This window comes from Sphaeramia orbicularis, chromosome 5 (genome assembly GCF_902148855.1).
Source record: "Sphaeramia orbicularis chromosome 5, fSphaOr1.1, whole genome shotgun sequence".
In the NCBI taxonomy this organism is placed as follows: Eukaryota; Metazoa; Chordata; class Actinopteri; order Kurtiformes; family Apogonidae; genus Sphaeramia; species Sphaeramia orbicularis.
The window spans coordinates 15,276,882-15,297,817 of record NC_043961.1 but is presented as its reverse complement, the minus strand read 5'-3'; the positions used below and the strand labels follow the sequence as shown (position 1 = coordinate 15,297,817).

The 20,936-nt window shown below is 36.2% G+C and overlaps 1 protein-coding gene across 1 annotated transcript in view; it reads right to left on the bottom strand.

The window, feature by feature from the left end:
- The window catches only part of cntn6 (contactin 6), a 157,425-nt gene that overhangs the window by 126,267 nt on the left and 10,222 nt on the right, over positions 1–20,936 (bottom strand). The window contains exons 2-4 of the mRNA XM_030135526.1: positions 13,659–13,809; positions 5,392–5,515; positions 3,037–3,212 (exon numbers count right to left, since the gene is read on the bottom strand). Of these exons, the coding sequence (XP_029991386.1) occupies positions 3,037–3,212; positions 5,392–5,515; positions 13,659–13,719 (361 nt within the window). The 5' untranslated portion in view covers positions 13,720–13,809. The remainder of the gene's footprint in view (positions 1–3,036; positions 3,213–5,391; positions 5,516–13,658; positions 13,810–20,936) is intronic.

The following is a 20,936-nucleotide window of genomic DNA, read 5'->3' as shown; positions in this document are numbered from 1 at the left end:
ATTTTCAAGACACAATCATGCATTTAGACCGTTTGCTTATTTCAGTACCATCAATTTATAGTATTTCATGAACGGCAGCATAACCACGTCCGAAAATGGAGTATGGCGGCAGGGATGAAGAATTCAAAGTAGAGAGAGGCTAAAATCGCCCAGCATACCTCACAACATTTGAATACAGACATAAAATTGTGCCTAGTAGATAGTCAGGTAATATTTTTATTCATTTGGCGAGTTTGGTGGCGATTGGGCCTGTGAAAGCTGAGGAAAATCCGTACAAATGCCCTCCTGTGCTGCAGCATCGATCGATCGGACACAGAACGTGCATTATATAGTACGATATTGTCTGGTACAGTAGTTCCCAACCTGTTTTGGCTCGTGACCCCATTTTAACATCACAAATTTCACAACATTTCCTTCACCGACTGTTTACTAATCGATTACTTGACTGTTTGCTTATTTTCATTTTCATTTCATTTCAGCAATTTCTGTCAAGCCCTGTGAGGTGACTTTGTTGGGATATTGGGCTCTAAAAATAAAACTGAATTGAACTGAACACAAACATTTTCCTCTAATACCATTTTTAATAATATTGTTTTTTATGACTGTAAATGCAACCCTATCCCGAACAAAATATTTAACAAAGACCTATTTGTTTGTTTGTTTTTGGGTGTTTTTTAGTATTAAAGCAAAATTTCTTGCAATTGATTAATTTTAGACATATAAATAGACAATTTGTAAAAGTATATGACTCAAACTGTCAAGCAACTGACACTAACATCTATTATTAACTGAATGTAAATTCCATGGGTTTTACTGGTGAATCAGTGTTGTAGAAGATGATGGCGATTCCACGGTAACTGCATGGGCTTATTCATTTTTCTTCAATTTCATTCAGTTTGTGGCTTAGCTTGTTCTGGATTTTTTTTTATTCATTTTGTTCATTTTAGTGATTACCTTGGCTGTTTTTATCCATTTTCTTTCATGCTAGTTATTATTTTGTGAATTTTCTTACTTGTTTTTTTCTTTTTTCTTATTAAATTATTTGTTTGTTTGTTTTTTCATTTTGTTGGCAATTTTATTTATTTATTTTTTCTTCAAATTTGTTCTCTTCCTCCATTCACTACGAAACCTCTGAACGTCCAAATGGGTCATATCTGATGACCATGAGAAGATTACAAACTGTATTTTACACTAATTTATTATTACACTGGTCAACAACAAATTTATTGTTTAAGTTTTTTGAGCTGATTTAGGATCATTTTGGTGTGCTGAATCCAAAAATCACATTAATTTTGCTCAATCAGGTCAACTTTCTGAACTATGCTACATATTGGCTTTTTAACATTTTTGCTTACATTTATGGGCATTTTCACATCATATGATACAAAATTCTTTCATATTTCTTGCAATAAATGAGTTCTGAAGATTTTACTTTTGCCAATTTATGATTAATGTTTTTTTTTTTTTTAATATTGCAGGTGAATGAAATGGCTTCGACAAGAAGATCTTGCAAAAATAAGCCTGACGTATTCTGCTACATCTGCGGTGAATACACCATTGTACCTAACAGGAATCCTGTTAGAAAATGATTTTTTTTCTCCTAAAACGTATTTTGGGTGAGAACAAAATAAAACATCAACTGATAAAGTCACAAACATGTAATCAATTTTGTGAGAAGATGAAATTTTTCAAAATCAAATTAGCAAAAAAAACCTGACCTGATTGAGAAAAACAGATGTCATTTTTGGAGTTAGCGGTGCAAAATGGTCCTAATTCAGTTGAAAAAACCTAGACAACTTGCAAAAAATAGTTTTTTGTAACCCAGTGTTATTAGTAGATCATATTAAAGAATTTAGATCAGTAGATGGTTTTGGTCACTGGTGGATGTTTGGGTCTTTATGGGTTAACATTTTTAAGAAGCAAATACACAGATAGAGTCATTTAATCTAAATTATCAGCAAAATGAGCTGTATTTTTTTTTTTTTTTCAGTTGAACATCACAGCTTCAGATGACTTGAATCAGTGTGCATTCCTCAAATGGTGCATCAGCAAGGCCTGCAGATGCTTTGACATGTTTTAAACCTTATGGCCATGGGACCCCCCTCCCCTTTCCCACCCCCACCCCAAACCCTTCACATTACAGCAAGAGATGGAGCAGAGGGCGCCCAGGAACACTCCTCACTAATCGAGCTTGAGAGATTACTTTCACCTTTAATTAAATGCTGCTGTGCTGTGTGAGAGAATAAACAGCGAGAAGACATATCAATCCCAAAGTCTCCGAAATACCAGGCGGAGTCCCAGAGGGGATCGAGCAAATATCAGCAGCGGTCAAATCAGATCCTGGCTGATTAAAAAATCTCCAAAATCAAGACATGCGGTCCTCTGTGGATTCAGCCGGTGCGATAGGTCACATGGAGAGGTTACACAACCATGTCAGACACGAAAGATGATGTTTAACAGGCAAAACCCTTCCCCAGGACAGAAACATTTCAGTTTATCCATTTATATATTTAGAATTATACAGTTAAGTACAATATTTATGTTAAATTTATTGTATTTTGATACTTTTTCTGTGATTGATGACCATTGATGGGTGCATATGTAACTGACTTATTGCTTTTGTTGCTTTTTGTTTAAGTTCTTTTTTTTTTATTTCAAAGTTTGAGACAAATAAACAACTAAAATAAAATAAATAAAATAAGCTAAGGTTTAACATAAGAGATTTAATGGTTTCAGGTTTATTTTGGGTTCTAGTACAATTAAACATTTGTCACATTCATGTTTTTGCTTCTTTAGCTTAGCATTAGCATGCTAGGCTAATGCCAAAACTGCAGCCGTCATTGTATCGCTGTTTGTCGGGTTTAACTGTTAGCATGACACCATTTTACACAATCATGACTCATTCCTTTGTAAAAGTGTTGGAGTTATGGTGTTATATTTAGTTTCATTTGTACCTTTAACCTCATTCAGGTAAAATTTGGATCTAAATGCTTAATAAAGTGCTTGTAGCATCGGTATCGTCAAGGTCGGACTCACATGCGAACTCCACTTTGGCTTCTCTGCTGACGACGGTTCCAAATGTATTGGTAGCGATGCACTGATACACTCCTCCGTGATTGATGACATGAGGGTTATTGATCAGCAGGTTTCCCTCCACGAAGCTGTAGTTTGGATCCAGCTCGGTGTTTATTTCTCTGCCGTCCACTTTCCACCTGCAAACACCGCAGTGAACATCATCATCCAACACAAAAGCTGCTGTTTTCAGAGGAGGACCAGGTGTTCTGGTTTGTTCAGGACTAAACAGTATTTAGATCCACATCCTAAATATTGACACTCGAGGATACAGCAGTTAGATTTATGCACTGCATTATTTATTCATGATTTATTATCAGGTTTTACTTTAATGATTTTAATATAGGACTAATTTTTATAGGAATTTTTACGATGTACATTGCTGGTCCAGTACGGATTTCTTTTAATGTATATACGTGTAATGACAATAAATGTAACCTTGAACTTTCATTTACCTCCAAATGCAATGATCACAACCCATGCACCCTGTCTGTAAATCATACCTTGTCCATATCCTATACTGCCTGTATAGATCCTTGTATGTTGGATATATTTCTTTCATTCGTGGTATAGAGTTGGTTTTTGTATATTTTAGCATTTCATTGTGTTTTTTTTATCCTGCCCCCCAAAAGGGGAGGCAAGAGGTATTGTTTTTGGTTCAGTTTGTTTGTTTGTTAACGCTCTAGCAGCAAAACTATTGGTTGAATTCATACCAAATTGGGTTTATAGATTGCCAGAGACCAAAACAAAATAATAATGACAAAAACAGACAAAACAATAATGACAAATGTCATAATAAAGTTTTATACTGGGATAAATATCATTACATTGGTTGGTTTGGTTTAAATTGTTACCCCGCCCCCCCCCCAAAGGGGAGGCAAGAGGTATTGTTTTTGGTTCAGTTTGTTTGCTTGATAACGCTCTAGCAGCAAAACTATTGGTTGAATTCATACCATATTTTGTTTGTAAATTGCAAGTGACCCAGAATAGATGCCATTATATTTTGGAAAAAGTAGGTCAAAGTTTCAATTTTTTAAAGAATTAAAAAAAAAAAAAATTCCCCATTTATTTATAATGGACGGAATATCAAATGTCTGTAGCAGCAAAACTATTGGTTGAATTCATACCAAATTTGGTTTATAGATTGCCAGTGACACAGAATAGATGTGGGTACATTTTGGGAAAAGTAGGTCAAAGTTCAAATTTTTAATGAATTTTTTAATATCTTTTTTCCCCCATTTACTTATAATGGGTGAAATCTGACATGTCTATAAAAACATCAATTTTGTTTCAGTTTACTTCAAATTTGGCACAATATAGAGGCCGTTGATATGCTGACATCAGCACATGCATAGACATGATGACATCAGCTGGATCGATGCCAAAATAAGCTACAATACGTGTAAGGGGCGGGGTTTGTTGTGCCTGGAACGACTTGTTTTTGGTTTGGTTTGTTTGTTTCTTTGTTTGTTAACACTCTGGCAGCAAAACTATTAGTTGAATTCATCCCAAATTTGGTTTAGAGATTGCCAGTGACCCAGAATAGATGTGGGTACATTTTGGGAAAAGTAGGTCAAAGTTCAAATCTTTTATGAATTAAAATAAATAAATAAATAAATTCTCCCATTTACTTATAATGCCTGAAATTTCAAATGTCTATAAAAACATCAATTTTGTTTCAATTTACTTCAAACTTGGCACAAACATAGAGGCCGTTGATATGCTGACATTAGCTGGATCGATGCCAAAATAAACTACAATATGTGTGAGGGGCGGGGTTTGTTGCGCCTGGAAACACTTGTTTTTGGTTCAGTTTGTTTGTTTGTTTGTTTAACCCACTAGCAGCAAAAATATTGGTTGAATTCCCACCAAATTGGGTTTATAGATTGCCAGTGACCCAGAATAGATGTGGTAACATTTTGGGAAAAGTAGGTCAAAGTTCAAATATTTTATGATTTTTTAAATATGTTTTTTCTCCCATTTACTTATAATGGGCAGAATTTCAAATATCTATAAAAACATCAATTTTGTTTCAGTTTATTTCAAACTTGGCACATATATATCCCTGGTCGGAGGAACAAGGAGTCGAGGTGAGTCTCAGAGACATTCTCCCACACAAACATCCTCAGAACACCCCACATTCTGTTTGTTAGAATGAAGAATCCAACTCCAGCCTCATACCAGCCAACACTGTGACAGAAACATTATTATATGCATTACTGTTTCTTTCAGTAAACATGACATCTTCCATTAAAAAGTGAGTTGAAGCACACAGAGCTGCTGCTTCACCTCACTGACAGTTAGGGCGGCTACACTTACCTATAATGTGGAGGCGGGTTTCCCTTCGCCTTGCAATTAATAAACACCTGCTTGTCATCGGAGCTCAGCGGAAAAATACTATCGCTGGGCTCCTGGGTGAAGACGGGGCCGTGGCGCGTGTGTTCTGTAGCAAAAAAACAAAAAAACAAAACACATACATTAGCTGTACAATTGCACTGAACAAGTGACACTGAATTAATGCAAAAATAAATCACTCAGCACTCAGGAAACTGTATATAAAGCCAACACCCATATAATTAGCTGCCAACGTGGCTCTTTGAGTGGGTTCTGTATTTAATAAACCCTCTTGTGCACATGTCACAAGGCAGATAATGTGCTGCGATGAGAGAGCAATTAACTAAAGATAACCCTGTAGCATATTGGCTAACTGGCACTCAGTCTGCAACGCATGAGTCATGGCTGTGGTTTCATTCTCGACTCTCATTCACTGTTTTCATGCACACATTTAAAGGAGCGGTATTTGACAAAGGGATTACAGGGTCACAAGGCACACATCCACGAACAAGTGGAGTTTTAATGCTACAAGTCGGAGTTGGAATCTATACGTGGTAATGGAATATGGAAAAGGAACCAATCACAGTTTACTGGGCAGTAAATACACTTAATGGAGTCCGTTTTTATACACTCCAGGACTGGGGAGGATTATGAAGGGGTTTCCTGAGCACTAAATCTGCTGTTGTATTAACACACACGTCACATGAGTCAGCGAACCAGGACCAAAACCAGAACCAGAACAAGAATCAGGGTCATAACAGTTCATGAAAAAACTCAAGATATTTTAACACCGGAAAGAGCCAACTCAACCCTATAATGCCAAATGTATCATATTTGATACATGAGTTTTGAAGCCCTCTACATGATCAGTGTGATATTTTTTTTCTTGAAAAACCTGATGTATACAATTAGATACATGCAATACACAGATAATCCACCAGAGGGGAGGAATTTGTTCATCAGAGGCCTTTCCAGTGGCAATCAATAATAATGATAAAAATAATAATTTGGGGGGTGGCCATGGCTCATGTGGTAGAGCGAGTCGTCCAATAACCGAAGGGCTGCCGGTTCGAATCCCACTCTGTCCATGTGCTGTTGTGTCCTTGGGCAAGACACTTCACCCTCCTTGCCTCGCTATATAAAATCCAATCCATTATGATGATGATGATGATGATTATTATAATTATCAATAATAATAATAATACATCACACTTATATAGCGCTTTTTTGGACACTCAAAGACGCTTCACAAACAAGCAAAACAAAAAGAGCAGAGAGAAAAAAAGAGGCTCAAGAAAATGCTAGTTTGAACAGGTGAGTTTTGAGTGGTGACTTGAAGTTTGGTATTGAGTCCGAGTTCCTGACGTTTTGTGGGAGTGAGTCAATCAATCAAACTTTATTTATAGAGCACTTTACAACAACATGAAGAAGACCAAAGTGCTTTACATTTAAAGGCATGATTAAATTATCAGACAGAAACAGGTTAGACAAGTACCACAAATATGCATAAAACAACAGGACATAATACAAAGTGACGAAAAAAAAAAAAAAAAGACCACAGGTTAAACCTAATAGTGTCTCAGTGTTAAGGGTTAAAAGCCAGTCTAAACAGACTGCACTACAAGACTGTCATTAATGAGGAAGGAGGCAGAACTTTGCCAACTTTGAAAAGGAATAACCAATTTGTTAGACGTGTTTGTGTTATATCATGTTTTTGTTTGTTCAAAAATAATAATACTTGAGCATTGAGACCCGATGTATCAAATATGATACAAAATTGAAATTCAAACATGGAAATTGATTTTTGAAAAAAACATTTGGAGGGTTGTTCAGAAGGACCAATAAAGGCTCCACTTTCAAAGAACTGGAATTTTCTGTCAATGATTTAATAGTTCAGGCTTTACAAAGTTAAAGTTGGTCCATTGGTTTTTAGTCAAACGACCAGAGGGGTCCGATGGACTATTGGTATCAGTTGTCGTATCGCCTTATTCATAGGTTTTATGTTATTCTTTTAGTGGTCCGACCCATTTGAGATCAAATTGGGCTGAATGTGGAACGTGAACTAAAATGAGTTTGACACCTCTGTAATACAGGAACAGAAGTGTATTTATATCAGAGGTGATTACAGAGATTGACAACAGACCACACTGGTTAAATTTCCCTTAATGTGATGGAGATTTTAATCCAAACAGACAGTCGAGTTTCATATCATAATAATAATGTAATAGTGTTGTCTTTGTCGGTGTGAGTCTAATTATTATCCTCTAATGTTGTCGTCTATATGCATGTGTGTGTTTGTGTGTGTGTGTGTGTGTGTGTGTGTGCTCAGTCGGGCTTGTTGTTTTATTTTGCTCCAGCCAAACTATCAATACACAGGAGTAATTAACTGATGTTGCACTAATTACTCCTGTGAAATCTAGCATTTCTTCAATAGATGCACCCTCACCCACCTCACCCCCGCTCACCCCCACCCCTCCACCCCCCTTCCTCTGACACCACGTATCATCCGCCAAGTATTGCTCTTGAAAAATTGGCCATTTTTCTTCTTTTTTTTTTGCACTTGAGAGGATGAAATGCTTTTTTACACGTCTCTAACCTTGACTAGGACAAAGAGTCCTCCCTCCCTCATCATCACCATCACCACCACCACCATCATCATCATCACCATCATCATCATCATCATCATCCTAATGAGAGTGGGAGTCTTTGCCTCAGGTAAGGGCCTTGTTTCCCTGGACTCTGAGGGAGGTGCTTCATTTTTACCCTGGTTGCAGTGTCCTTTAAATTAAACAAATTAATGAACCTTTAATAGCCGGGCTATTTCACCTGGGAAATGTTTGTGTGTGTGTGTGTGTGTGTGTGTGTGTGTGTGTGTGTGTGTGTGTGTGTGTGTGTGTGTTGAGAATGAAACAACTGCACAAGCCACAAATATACATGAACACATGCAAACAAACAACGGTTAATTAGGTTTCATGGGAACGCATGAATAATTATTTTATAATGTTAGAAACACTGTAGAATGTATTATGTAATTTATTATTTTACAATGTATATAATGTGTATTATATTATATGATTATAAATAGTGTATTATAATGTGTATTATTATACAACATTATTAAACATAATTATTTTATAATGTTGTTATAGCACTGTATAATGTATTAATATATAATCTATATAATGTGTGTTATGCTATATGATTATGAATAATGAACTGGGATATACAACGTATATCATGTATGTAGGCTTGGACAGAGATTATCTTTGATATGTGTAATATTTTGTGTAATATTTTTGCACTTTTTTTTTTTTAATATGTGCAATATTTTGTGTACTATTGTTACCCCGCCCCCTGAAGGGGAGGCAAGGGGTATTGTTTTTGTGTCAGTTTGTTGACACTTTAGCAGCAAAACTATTGGTTTAATTCATACCAAATTTGGTTTATATATTGCCAGTGAACCAGAATAGATACTATTATATTTTGGGAAAAGTAGGTCAAAGTTAAAAAATTTTTATAAATTTTTAAAATCTTTTTTCTTCTCCCATTTTCTTATAATAGGCCAAATTTCACGTCTATAAAACATCAACTTTGTTTCAATTTACTTCAAACTTGGCACATATAAAGAGGAAATTGATATGATGACATCAGCACATGCATAGACATGATGACATCAGCTGGATTGATGCCAATTTAAGCTACAATACATGCGAGGGGCGGGGTCTGTTGTGCCTGGAACCACTTGCTGCAGTTTATTTTTTGATATGTGTAATATTTTGTGTTATATTTTGCATCTTGTAGAGGCGTGGACAGAGTTTATTTTTGATTTGTATAATATTTGGGAGATATTTTGTGGATCATGGGACTTTGTGTCCAATACAAAAAGATGTGGTAAGGGGGCGGGACTATATAAGTTGCACTTCATCCCGCCCCTTTTCAAATATGTTTTTTTTCTTTCTTAGTTTTTGTTTGCTTAATAACGTTTAATTAGGTTTCATAGGACCATATCTGTATATGTACTGTGCATATGTATTGTCTACATGTACTGTGTATATGTACTGTGTATATTCTGTGTATATGTACTGTGTATATTCTGTGTATATGTACTGTGTATATCCTGTGTATATTTTGTGTGTATGTGCTGTGTATATGTACTGTGTATTTGTACTGTCTATATGTACTGTGCATATGTACTGTGTATATTCTGTGTATATGTACTGTGTATATACTGTCTATATGTACTGTGTATATAATATCTATATGTACTGTGTATATACTGTGTATATGTACTGTGTATATCAGCTAAAATTTACTTCAGAGGTCAAATGAGTGGCCATTTTTGTAAAAAAAAAAAAAAAGAAGTTGTAAGAAATGCATAGAACTGTGTTGAAATAATGCTAATCCATTTGTGCACAGACTGCTGATATTATTTGACAGTGGAAGCTCTATTTTCAGAAATATTGGATTTTGAATAGCACGTGTATGTGAAAACTTTTGTTGGTGGACGGACGTGACATTACCCATGATGATCTGGTCAGTACCAGTACTTTATTAGTAATAAACTTATATACTTACTATTGCTAATTCTCCTCTTATTCATAAATGTTAGTATTGTGGATCTAAAACAATAACAGCTGACACAAAAACACTAAATGTGTCAGTGGACGGATGTGACATGGTTGTTACGGATCCCATCATACTGATGCTCTGCAGCCATGTCACCGTTTACACTAATGATCCCTGTGCAAAAACTAGGATCAGAATTATTTATTGTATAGTTTATCATCAGACTAAAGAGTAAATAACAATATAGAATTGTTATTTCTTTACAAAAATGCTTATTTAAAAAAAAAAAAACTGTTGATTTAAAAAGTGACGTGTGACATTCTTAATGTATGTATTGGTGTAACATAAGCAGGATGGATCAGCACCATACTCCATATTGCAACCTGTAAAAATAAACATGTGATACGTAGGATAGAATCTGGTAAGAAAAATTGGGGAATTTAAAAGAATAGAATATTTGATTTTCAGGTAAATTCAGTTCAAATATAACTTGGCCATTTGTGACATGAAAATATAGCATTAATTGTGATGAAATTGGACATTTTGAGCTGAAAACATAGTTCATATGACCATCACCATGTTGCAACAGAACTGAAATCCTGTACATTTTCAAAACTTGCATTTACCAACACAAAGTTCCTTTAGGGATTCACTTATACTGATTTCTTATGCACAAAGATAAATAAGACGTCTAAGCAAATTTTAGCCGATATGTACTGTGAATATTCTGTGTATATGTACTGTGTATTTGTACGGTGTATTTGTACTGTGTATACACTCTGGCCTGTGTGTAACCCTTCATTCTGTATTTTCGTGCTTGTAGGATGCAGATGTACATGGTGTGAAACTGCTGACTTGAGGTGAGATGTTACATCAGTGCAAATCGAAGCATAAATAATAAAACAATACAGCTCATATGAATTTAAATGCACGTGTTTGATGACTTGTAAACAGTTGGCCCGAGAACGGTATATAGTGCATCCGTCAAACGTGACTTCTCACACTAAATCTCACTCTCAGGTTACCGTCGCAAAACGTGAAGCGAGTGCTGTTGGTGAGGTCTTAACAGCGGCTCATGCGTCATAAGTATTTAGGAAGTGAAGGCTGCGCTCTAATGTTATTCCAGTTGTCTGTGAGCAGAAAGGAGCGCCTCAGCACGCCGTGGATCTATGTTGTCGGGAGCGGAGAATAGAATAAATTAGTGTTAAGGAAAGAGTTAGTGTGAATTTTTACAGGGCTCGCCACATTTCATGTTAGTGGCAGCGGTTGAGCATAAAGCAAGAAAATTGCATAATAAAACTCAAAGGCATAAAAAGACCAGAGAGAGTGGATCCTGTGCTATACATTAGTGTGTGTTCAGATGTAAATCACATCACACACAGGAGTGTTTTTCAGATGTTCAGTGATAGAAAAGGTTCAAATCTGAAACCCAGTTGCTGTAGAGGATTGATTCTTCGCTCAGTTGTATTTAATAAAACAACCTGAGTATGTGTTGTACGTCTCTGCAGATCCACATCATATTGTTAGCCTCATAGCATAATTACCTAAGTCATACACAAATGGACAAAAGTATGTGGACACGTTGAATTCAGGTGTTTCTTTTCTAACAGGGGTCTGGGATACAAAACAATAATGACAAATGTTGTACTACGATATTAATTTCAGGTTCTTCACAATTGTTCACATTTTTAAAAGGATAGTTTGTAGATGCAGACATTTCCATAATATAATTTTACTTTTTTCACTGTTATTTTTTTACTAATCTGACCCATCTGAAATCAAATTCAACTGTATGTGGAACCTGAACTAAAATATAATTAACATCCTTTGATTGTTAATATCTTCAGTGTAATTTTGCATTTCACAAATTCATCACACAGGCCGGATCGGACCCTCTGGTTGGCCAGTTTTGGCCCACAGGCCTTATGTTTAACACCCCTGCTCTACCTGCTACCACAACCTCAAAATGAAACATTGCTAGCCCATTCCATCCTTGGCTCTTTCTTACTTTTGTTGGTATGTGCTTGTCGTTGTTTACTATTGTTGGTATGTGATTACTGTTGAAATATATTGTATTGCAAGTTATGCCGACTATCAATTAGATAGATACTATGTGTAATATACATCAGTTTTCCTAATCTGTTTACTATCTGTTATTTACTTTAACAGGACTCTAAATTGATGTAACTTTATCATTAAGGAAGCAAAAGTCATGTGTTCTGTTGTATAAATGTGAGATGGGGGTGGGAGTCAATAAGTTTTCTTCTTCCCACTCCTTTTTGAGCAGTACATATTGAATTTATTTTGTTATTACTAGTGTACATGGCAATAGCTATATTGTCTTGATCACCTTTATTTATGAATGTATTTGCTCTGATATTAGATCCTTGTACACATTAAAATGTTAATTTTTTTTTTCTTCTGCTTGAAACGAATGAAATGAATGAATGAAATTAAAAAGAAAAAGAAATGAAATATAATCAAACAGATAGCTATGGAGGGAAATCTGTGCCATCAGATATTGTATAGTTATATTTTGCGAGATTTTTTTTTTTTTTTTTAAGATTAAATGTATTTCGTAATTTAATTTTTTTATAGTTGAATTTTTTTTTCAATAGTTGAATTAAAAAAAAAAAATTACACAAAGTTTCATAATCTGAATTCAGTAATTAAAAAAAAAAAAAAACTTTTTAATTCAATATTCTCAGATACAATGTGTTTCAAATTCAATATAAAAAATCCAATAGAGCACGGACATCTTGACTGGGCAAAACCAATGGAGTAACGAGGCACTTGATCCAATTTTCACCCAATCACGTGTGGCGTCAAAGATCATGTGACGCTCAGGTATCAGCGCACATATGCATCAAGCATGTGAATCTTAGCGCTTGAGCCACTACCTGAGCATCATGTGATCTTCGGTAGGACGCATGGTTGGGTGAAAGTTCGATCAAGTGGCTCGTTACTCCATTGGTTTTGCTTGGTCAAGATGTCCGTCTGTGAATACTGAATTAAAAAGTTATTTTTTTAACAACTGAATTCTATGTGTAAAAAATGTGTACTTCAACTACTCAAAAAAAATTAAAAAATTAAAAAATTAAAATTATGGAATACAACTATTTAAAAAAAGAAATACTGCAAAATACAACTATTCAATAGCTGATGGCACAGATTTACTTCCATAGGTGTTGGTTATGTGCAGTTCTTTCAGCTACAGGAAAGACGACAATGACCAAAAACACCAACACGAGGTGGTAAAGCTAATTTTCCCATTGATTTGAGCATTTCAATGGGCACCATAAAGTGCAAATTCAGGACTGAACACCATCCAGAGCACCCCCCCCCCAAAAAAACACTATTTCAGATATGAGATAGATATGAGAAAAGTTCCAAATAGAGCTGTTAAAGCCATCTGCTGAAAATTGCTGTATTTTCCATATTGCAATATATATTGCAGGAAAAATATTGCAATCTCAGTTTGTCTCCAATGTCATGCGGCCCTATTATTATTATTATTTATTTATTTTTTTTTTACAAACTGGTTGTAAATTTGGCCCGTGGACAAGAGGGGATGAGATGATGAAACATCCCTAGTAGGACTGGGTACCATGATAACCTGCCCATGTTCTGCACAAGTATATGCATATGAGTCGTGTCATGAAAGGAGACTTGACTCGGCATCTCACCAGCCAGGCATCCTTTGAGTGACAGAAAGATTAACAGTTCCCATGGCAACAACATCTTCATTTTCCAAGGTCAAAGACTCTCCTTCTTCCCATCCAGTTGCCAGAGAGAAAGAGGAGAATATTTCCTGGGCAGATCCTCCTCCGTTTGGCTCTGCAAGAAAAAAAATAAAATAAAAAAATAAGGAAGGCAAATGAGCAACTGTGGAGATGTGGAGATGAAATCTGCATCAAAGCTCCTGGAGAAAACCACGCAGGAAGTAACAGGGAAAAAAAAAAAAATATGAAATTGGTGAGACATTAATAATTCATTCAACCAAATAAGCAGTGCCAAGATCTCATGCCGAAGGGGCAGCTCGCAACTGAAAACCAGGCAGCTGATATGAAGTGTTGAAGTGTATACATACGACTGCAACACTATCACACTCAAACAACTCACAAAAAAAAAAGAAATACAGTTGTGCTCATACACTGGAAAAAGTTCAAATTTTACCAAGTGTATTTTTCTCATTTCTAGTCAAAGTATCTATCACACTTAAAATAAGACATAATCACCTAAAGAGTAAATTTTCAGTCATGGCTTTTCCATTGGACATCTGCGCAAAACTTTACCGATATTTATTAAATGTCGAAAAAACTAAAGTGCGTCATGTTGGTTTTTCCATTAAATCACAAATGCGATGATTTGTTTATTTATTATCACAAAATGACATGAGAAGTCATTCCATAAACATGCCGACGAACATAAATATGGTGTTGATTTACAGATATATTCATTATTATTATATATTACCCCTATATCTCGTACTAAATTAAAAAATGTTTGGGTTTCCTGGTGTGTCCACACATACTGCACCATGTTTCTTCTTCACTTGTAACGTCCATCAACATCCATTTTTTTAATTCACCTGACTGTAGTTATGAAAAAAGGTCTTTCCATTTGAGTTTTGTGTGATATACCATTTGCGCTACGCCCGAAAAACCACCTCTTCTCAGTGCAAAAACTTTTAATCGAAAAATTTGACTCTTGGCAAAATTGTCGTTTTTCCATTAGCTAAATTTTTATGCATATGTTATATTTGCGCAATTTGAGGGTCAATGGAAAAACGACTAGTTAGATATAAGAACTTATTTTTAGACAACAGATCTTGAAAATCTTTTTCAAGAAATCTTACCAAGATAATTTTAACTTGTTCCATTGGCAGATTTTTCGCTTGAATTAAGAAAAAAAAAAAAAAAAACAATAAAAAAACAAAAACAGACTTGAATTTAGCAAAAAAAAATCTGCCAATGGAACAAGTGGAAATTATCTTGGTAAGATTTCTTGAAATAAGCTCTATTGTCTAAAAATAAGTTCTTATATCTCACTGAAAAGTTACTCTTTCGGTGATTATGTTTTATTTTAAGCGTGATGAGATATTTTGACTAGAAATGAGAAAAATACACTTGGTAAGATTTAGATTTTTGCAGTGTAAGTTTACATACCCTAGCAGAATTGGTGATTCTTTGGCCATAAATGATCATACAAAAACTTTTCTTTCACTCGTGGCTAGTGGTTGGATGAAGCCATTTATTATCAAATAAATGTGTTTGCTCTTTTAAATCATACCGACAACAGAAACTATCCAAATGACCCTGATCTAAAGTTGACATGCTTTAGTTCTTAATAGTTTGTATTGGCCCCTTTAACCCATAACAAACAGACCCAAACATCCATCACCAACCAATCTATAAACCTAATTTGGTATGAATTCAACCAATAGTTTTCCTGCTAGAGTGTTAAAAAACAAACAAACAAACTGAACCAAAAATAATACCCCTTGCCTCCCCTTTGTGGGGCTGGGAAATAATCTGAACAAATATGAACAACATAAAATGTCTTAAGTAGATGTAATTTACATGTATAAATGATAAACCGAGGCAGAATATTGTTAAAATTGCACTTATTTTTCTTAAAACATTTCAGATTGTTCATATTATTTACATGTTAAAGGAAACTTTGTAGACGTAAACAGTTTCATAATGTAATTTTACTCTTTCTAGTCTCATTATTTTACTGCTCCGACCCATTTTAGATCACATTGGGCTGAATGTGGAACCTGAACTAAAATGAGTTGGACACGCCTGCATTAGATCTCATGGCTGATGCTAATGAATTCAGATGGAAAGATGGAAAAATTGGCGTTGGGGGGGGTGAATCAGTCAGATCTGTTCTAACTACGCTGACAGGCAGGACTTCTACACATGGATCACGATGCCAGAAAGTACGGCTATTCATTCTGCAGAAACAGATCTTTTATAATTTGCCAGCCTTGTCAGATAATATTCAGTTACTTAAACAGTTTATTGATGCAGCGCTGGACGTCTCCTTTGTTACAAGACTTTAGAATAAATGTATAATAGAGTTTGTCTGTGTAATGTCATCGACTCATCTGTCAGTTACTGTTGCACTTGCATATATCAGTTCTGTAAGCGGACGAGAAAATTTTATAAAGTTATAATTTCATGCAAGATATGGTTGGAATGGAAGGAATGTGGTTATTTTCTTATTGTGATCACTTTACTTTGTGTGTTTGCGTGTTTGTTTGTTAGCAACTTTACGGGAAAACTATTCCAAACCATCTTTACCAAATTGTACCCACAGATAGGCCTAGGCCCTGGGACCAACCCATTCAATTTTGGGCCAAGTAGGCCAAAGTTCAAGGTCACAGCAAGGTCACAAATCTCACATTTTCCTATCTCTTATCATTGAGCAGTTTTCCAAAATTCATAAAAAATTCAAAACGACTCCGATTAGCCTCCAATTTGACACACCTGTAGCTTATAACAATATCTTGTATCTGGCACAAAATTGTCCACATCCACTGTGGAATGTGGACTCTGTGGACATTTCAATTTAATATTGAAAATCCCATTTACCACACATTTTTCATTATAACTCAACAAATATTGATTGGAATTTAATATGATTTGACATACACATGACTGGTACCAAGCTTCAACTTTTTCTGCTGTATGGAACAACCTTGAAACTGTTTAATTTAAAAAGAAATAGTCGACCCACACATGAACACCGTTCGGGGTGCTTGGCAGAGGTTTCCGTTCTCTGAACACTTGTTTTATTTCGTCCCTCCAGTCTCATGCACTGAGCTATAATCAGGAATTATTGTCTCCTGTCCATGCTTTACGCATCAACTTTTAATTAATTTTAACTTTTTCATTTGACCTTAACCCAGACATACATTAAATATGCTTTAATTTCTGTCACACAGTTGAATTACTGCACACTGAGGAAGTTCAACCTGTTACAGCTATTATTCAATGGATTCCTATAGTGTTTGGGATGTTATTGTAAAGTTGATCTGAACTGGGTTACATAATAACCCATAAATAAGAACAACTCCAACTTCTTTTGGATTTAGTGCAAAAAACAAAACAAAAAACACATTAAATTCTGAAAGTATTTACATTTGCAAACTATCCAACTAAAAAGATGTGAAAAACCTGAAAAAAACTGAAATTACTTAAGAAGAATAAGTGCAATTTTAACAATATTATGCCTCAAATTATTATTTGTACATGTACAGATCAGATCTATAACGGCACCAAAAATTTAGTAACAGGCAGAATATTGTTAAAAATGGCACTTAATTTTTTTAAAAAAACATTTCAGTTTGTTCATATTTGTTCAGGTTATTCAGATTTTATTGTTAAATGATGTAAATTTTTTCATGATTTAAGGTTATTTTATTTTGTAGCTAGAGCCGGATTGGAACCTTTGGTGGGCCAGTTTTGGCCCACGGGCCAAATGTTTGACACCCCTATTCTAAAGTTGTTGATTTTTTTTTTTTTTTTTGTCCATATTGTTGCACTGACTGCAGTCGCACCCCTAATTTCATTGTACACTAGTGGTGGGCATATTGATTGTTAGTATCAACACCAATACCGATACCAAGTCGGTATCGGTATCAGATCAATACTAGCGTGGTGAGATCGATACTTTAGTTTTGTCAAAGAGATGACAGCCAGGTCGCCAGACTCGAGGAATAATTTGTAAAAGGCTATAAGGTACAGATAATTTTGATTTAATTTTTGTATTGCAGTTTCTGAGCACTACCTGAAAAAAATGATTTGTTTTAATTTGTTTTCGGGTGATTATTTTGTGCACTTTATCAATTTAGGAAAAAAAATTACAGACATGGTAATGTATGGGGAAAAATTGTTGTTTTACTATTGTATTGTTTCTGAAAAAAACTTAATGTGATAATAACATATTTTGTATTTACTTATAAAATTTGCCCTAATTCTGTCCTGGGTTTCAACTATTTAACAATAAAAAAAAAATTAACATCACAAAACACTTAAAAGTCATGAAAATTAATTGAGATTTACCAATTCGATGAGGCACCCACCTTAATTATTGAAACCTATTGATATCGGTATCAATATCGGGGATACTGGCCCTGCATTTACTTGGTATTGGATCGATACCAAAATATGCAGTATCACACACAACTACTGTACACACAATGACAATACAGACTATTCTATTCTATTCTATTCTATTCTATTCTATTCTATTCTATTCTATTCTATTCAAGTTAATAGTGTGAAATCTGAAAATCTGTCATGGCTAAACTGACAGAATCCTTCGTATGTACTTCCATTCGCATGATCCTGATCCTGTTACATCTAAGTAATAGTTAATAAATCCTGTTGGTCAGTCTTCTTATATTCTGTGTTTTTTCCACAGTTCATTTTTTTCTGACACACCACTGACGTCTCACACCTGAAGCAGATGTTGAGCATCGCTGACAGCTGTCACTACAGGAGAAAACGTCTGAATCTGCTGAGGCTCATACGATAAAACAAACAAAAAAAAAAAAGAAAACGAATGAATGAGTCAAACATTTCTATTATTTCCTTCAACACAATGACTCTGAATAAGTCGTAGTTCATTTTAGTCGTGGGTGATTTTGACGTAGACTCAGTTTTTTTTATTTTCTGGAGGTTCAGTCTGTGTGAAGGTTTTTTTTTTTTTATTGACTAGAAACTCTACATTTTCACTTCATTTTGCATCAAAACTATTAAAATATTTTGATAAAATCTAGATCTAGAAGTGGGTGAATCTAGGAGTAGGTGAAACAAACAAAGGCACCCATATTTTCTGGTAATTAAAGCTTCAGTGTCTCCATTAATTACCTTCATTATTGTGGCCTATTTGCCCATTTTGGTATGAGTGTGGACAACACACTCTACCACTGGAGCAGGGGCGGAGCTACGGGGCGGAGCTACAGGGGGTGGACTTACAGTGGCAGTGTTAAAGGGGTAGATGCACAGGGGTGGAGTTATGGGGACAGGCTACAGGGGGTGTACGTAGAGGGGTGGAGCTACAGGGGGTGGATGTACAGGGTGGAGTTATAGGGGCGGAGCCACAAGGGCAGAGTTTCAGGAGTGGAGCTACAGGGGGTAGATGTACAGGGTAGAGTCACAGAGGCAGAGCAACAGGGGCGGGGCTAGAGGGGGTGGATGTACAGGGGTTGGAGTTACAGGGACTGGGCTACAGGGGCGGAGCTACAAGGGGCGGATGTACAGGGGTGGAACAACAGGGGCAGGGCCAGAGGAGGTGGATGTACAGGGGTGGAGTTACAGGGACTGGGCTACAGGGGCAGAGCTACAGGGGGTGGATGTACAGGGGTGGAGCAATAGGGGCAGGGCTAGAGGGGGTGGATGTACAGGGGCAGAGCAACAGGGGCAGGGCTAGAGGGGGGCAGATGTACAATGATGAAGCTACAAGGGCAGAGTTACAGGGGTAGATGTACAGGGGTGGAGTTACAAGGACTGGGTTACAGGGGCGGAGCTACAGGGGGTTGATGTACAGGGGCGGAGCAGCATGGGTGGTGTTACAAGGGGTGGGTGTACAGGGGTGGAGCTACAAGGGCAGAGTTACAGGGGTAGATGTACAGGAGTGGAGTTACAAGGACTGGGCTACAGGGGCGGAGCTACAGGGGGTTGATGTACAGGGGCAGAGCAACATGGGTGGGGTTAGAGGGGGTGGATGTACAGGATTGGAGCTACAAGGGCAGAGTTACAGGGGTAGATGTACAGGGGTGGAGTTACAAAGACTGAGCTACAGGGGTGGAGCTACAGGGGGTGAATGTACAGGGGCGGAGCAACATGGGTGGGGTTACAGGGGGTGGATGTTCAGGGATGGAGCTACAAGGGCAGAGTTACAGGGGTAGATGTACAGGGGTGGAGTTACAAGGACTAGGCTACAAGGGTGGAGTTACAGGGGTGGAGTTACAGGGGTGGAGCAACAGGGGCGGAGCTACAGGGATTGGCTGTACAGGGGCGGGGCTACAATTGTGTGTAGCTCCACCAAACTGTACCTAAAAACTGTTGTCACTTCAAAGCAATGAAACAAATCATATTTTGACACTAAAACTCAGCTAATCATTTTTATTTATTTATTTATTTTTTTTAAACATCTTCATTATTTTTTTTACTAAGCAAAACTAGTACTTGAGTGGACCATTTTCATTTTGCTACTAATAATTGTATTTTAGAGCTTCACCCTTTTTTAATTCTACTTTAACACTGGTCTTGTTGCTGTAAGAACACGAATATTACGTTGAAAAAGGTCATGAAATAATAACAGTTTATTTCCGTGTCTCTTTGGTTGAATCTCAGTACATATATATGCTGATCTCCATGTCACCCTGCCAACACATCCTACCACCCTTTTGCCTCCCAATGCAAAATTTTCCAGATCTGTCACTGCTCAGGAGCCGCATTCACAGGCAATAAACTGGAAATGTCAACACATTATGCACCGCTCCCCCCAACTGGAATGAGCGCTACATGTTGCTAAAGTTGATAAAATGTGAATAAAAACCGCATATATAAATACAAATTCATAAATACAGTGAGTTTCCCCTTGGGGATCAATAAAGTTCATCTGTATCTGTATCTGTAAATTCATCCTGCAAAGTCTGCTCCTGTTCCAATGATTTATATTCATTGGCAATATATAAATACTGATGTACACTACGTGGACAAAAGTATGTGGACACATTGAATTCAGGTGTTTCTTTTCTAACAGGGGTCTGGGAAATAAAACAATAATGACAAATGTCAGAATATAGTTTTATATTCAGATAAATCTCTTTGCATTGGTTAGTTTGGTTTAAATTGTTATCTTTGCTTCAAAAATGCCTCAGAGATGGTTTTTAATTAATTTCTCTCAACATTTATTTGTCTATTTATTAATTTATTCTATCC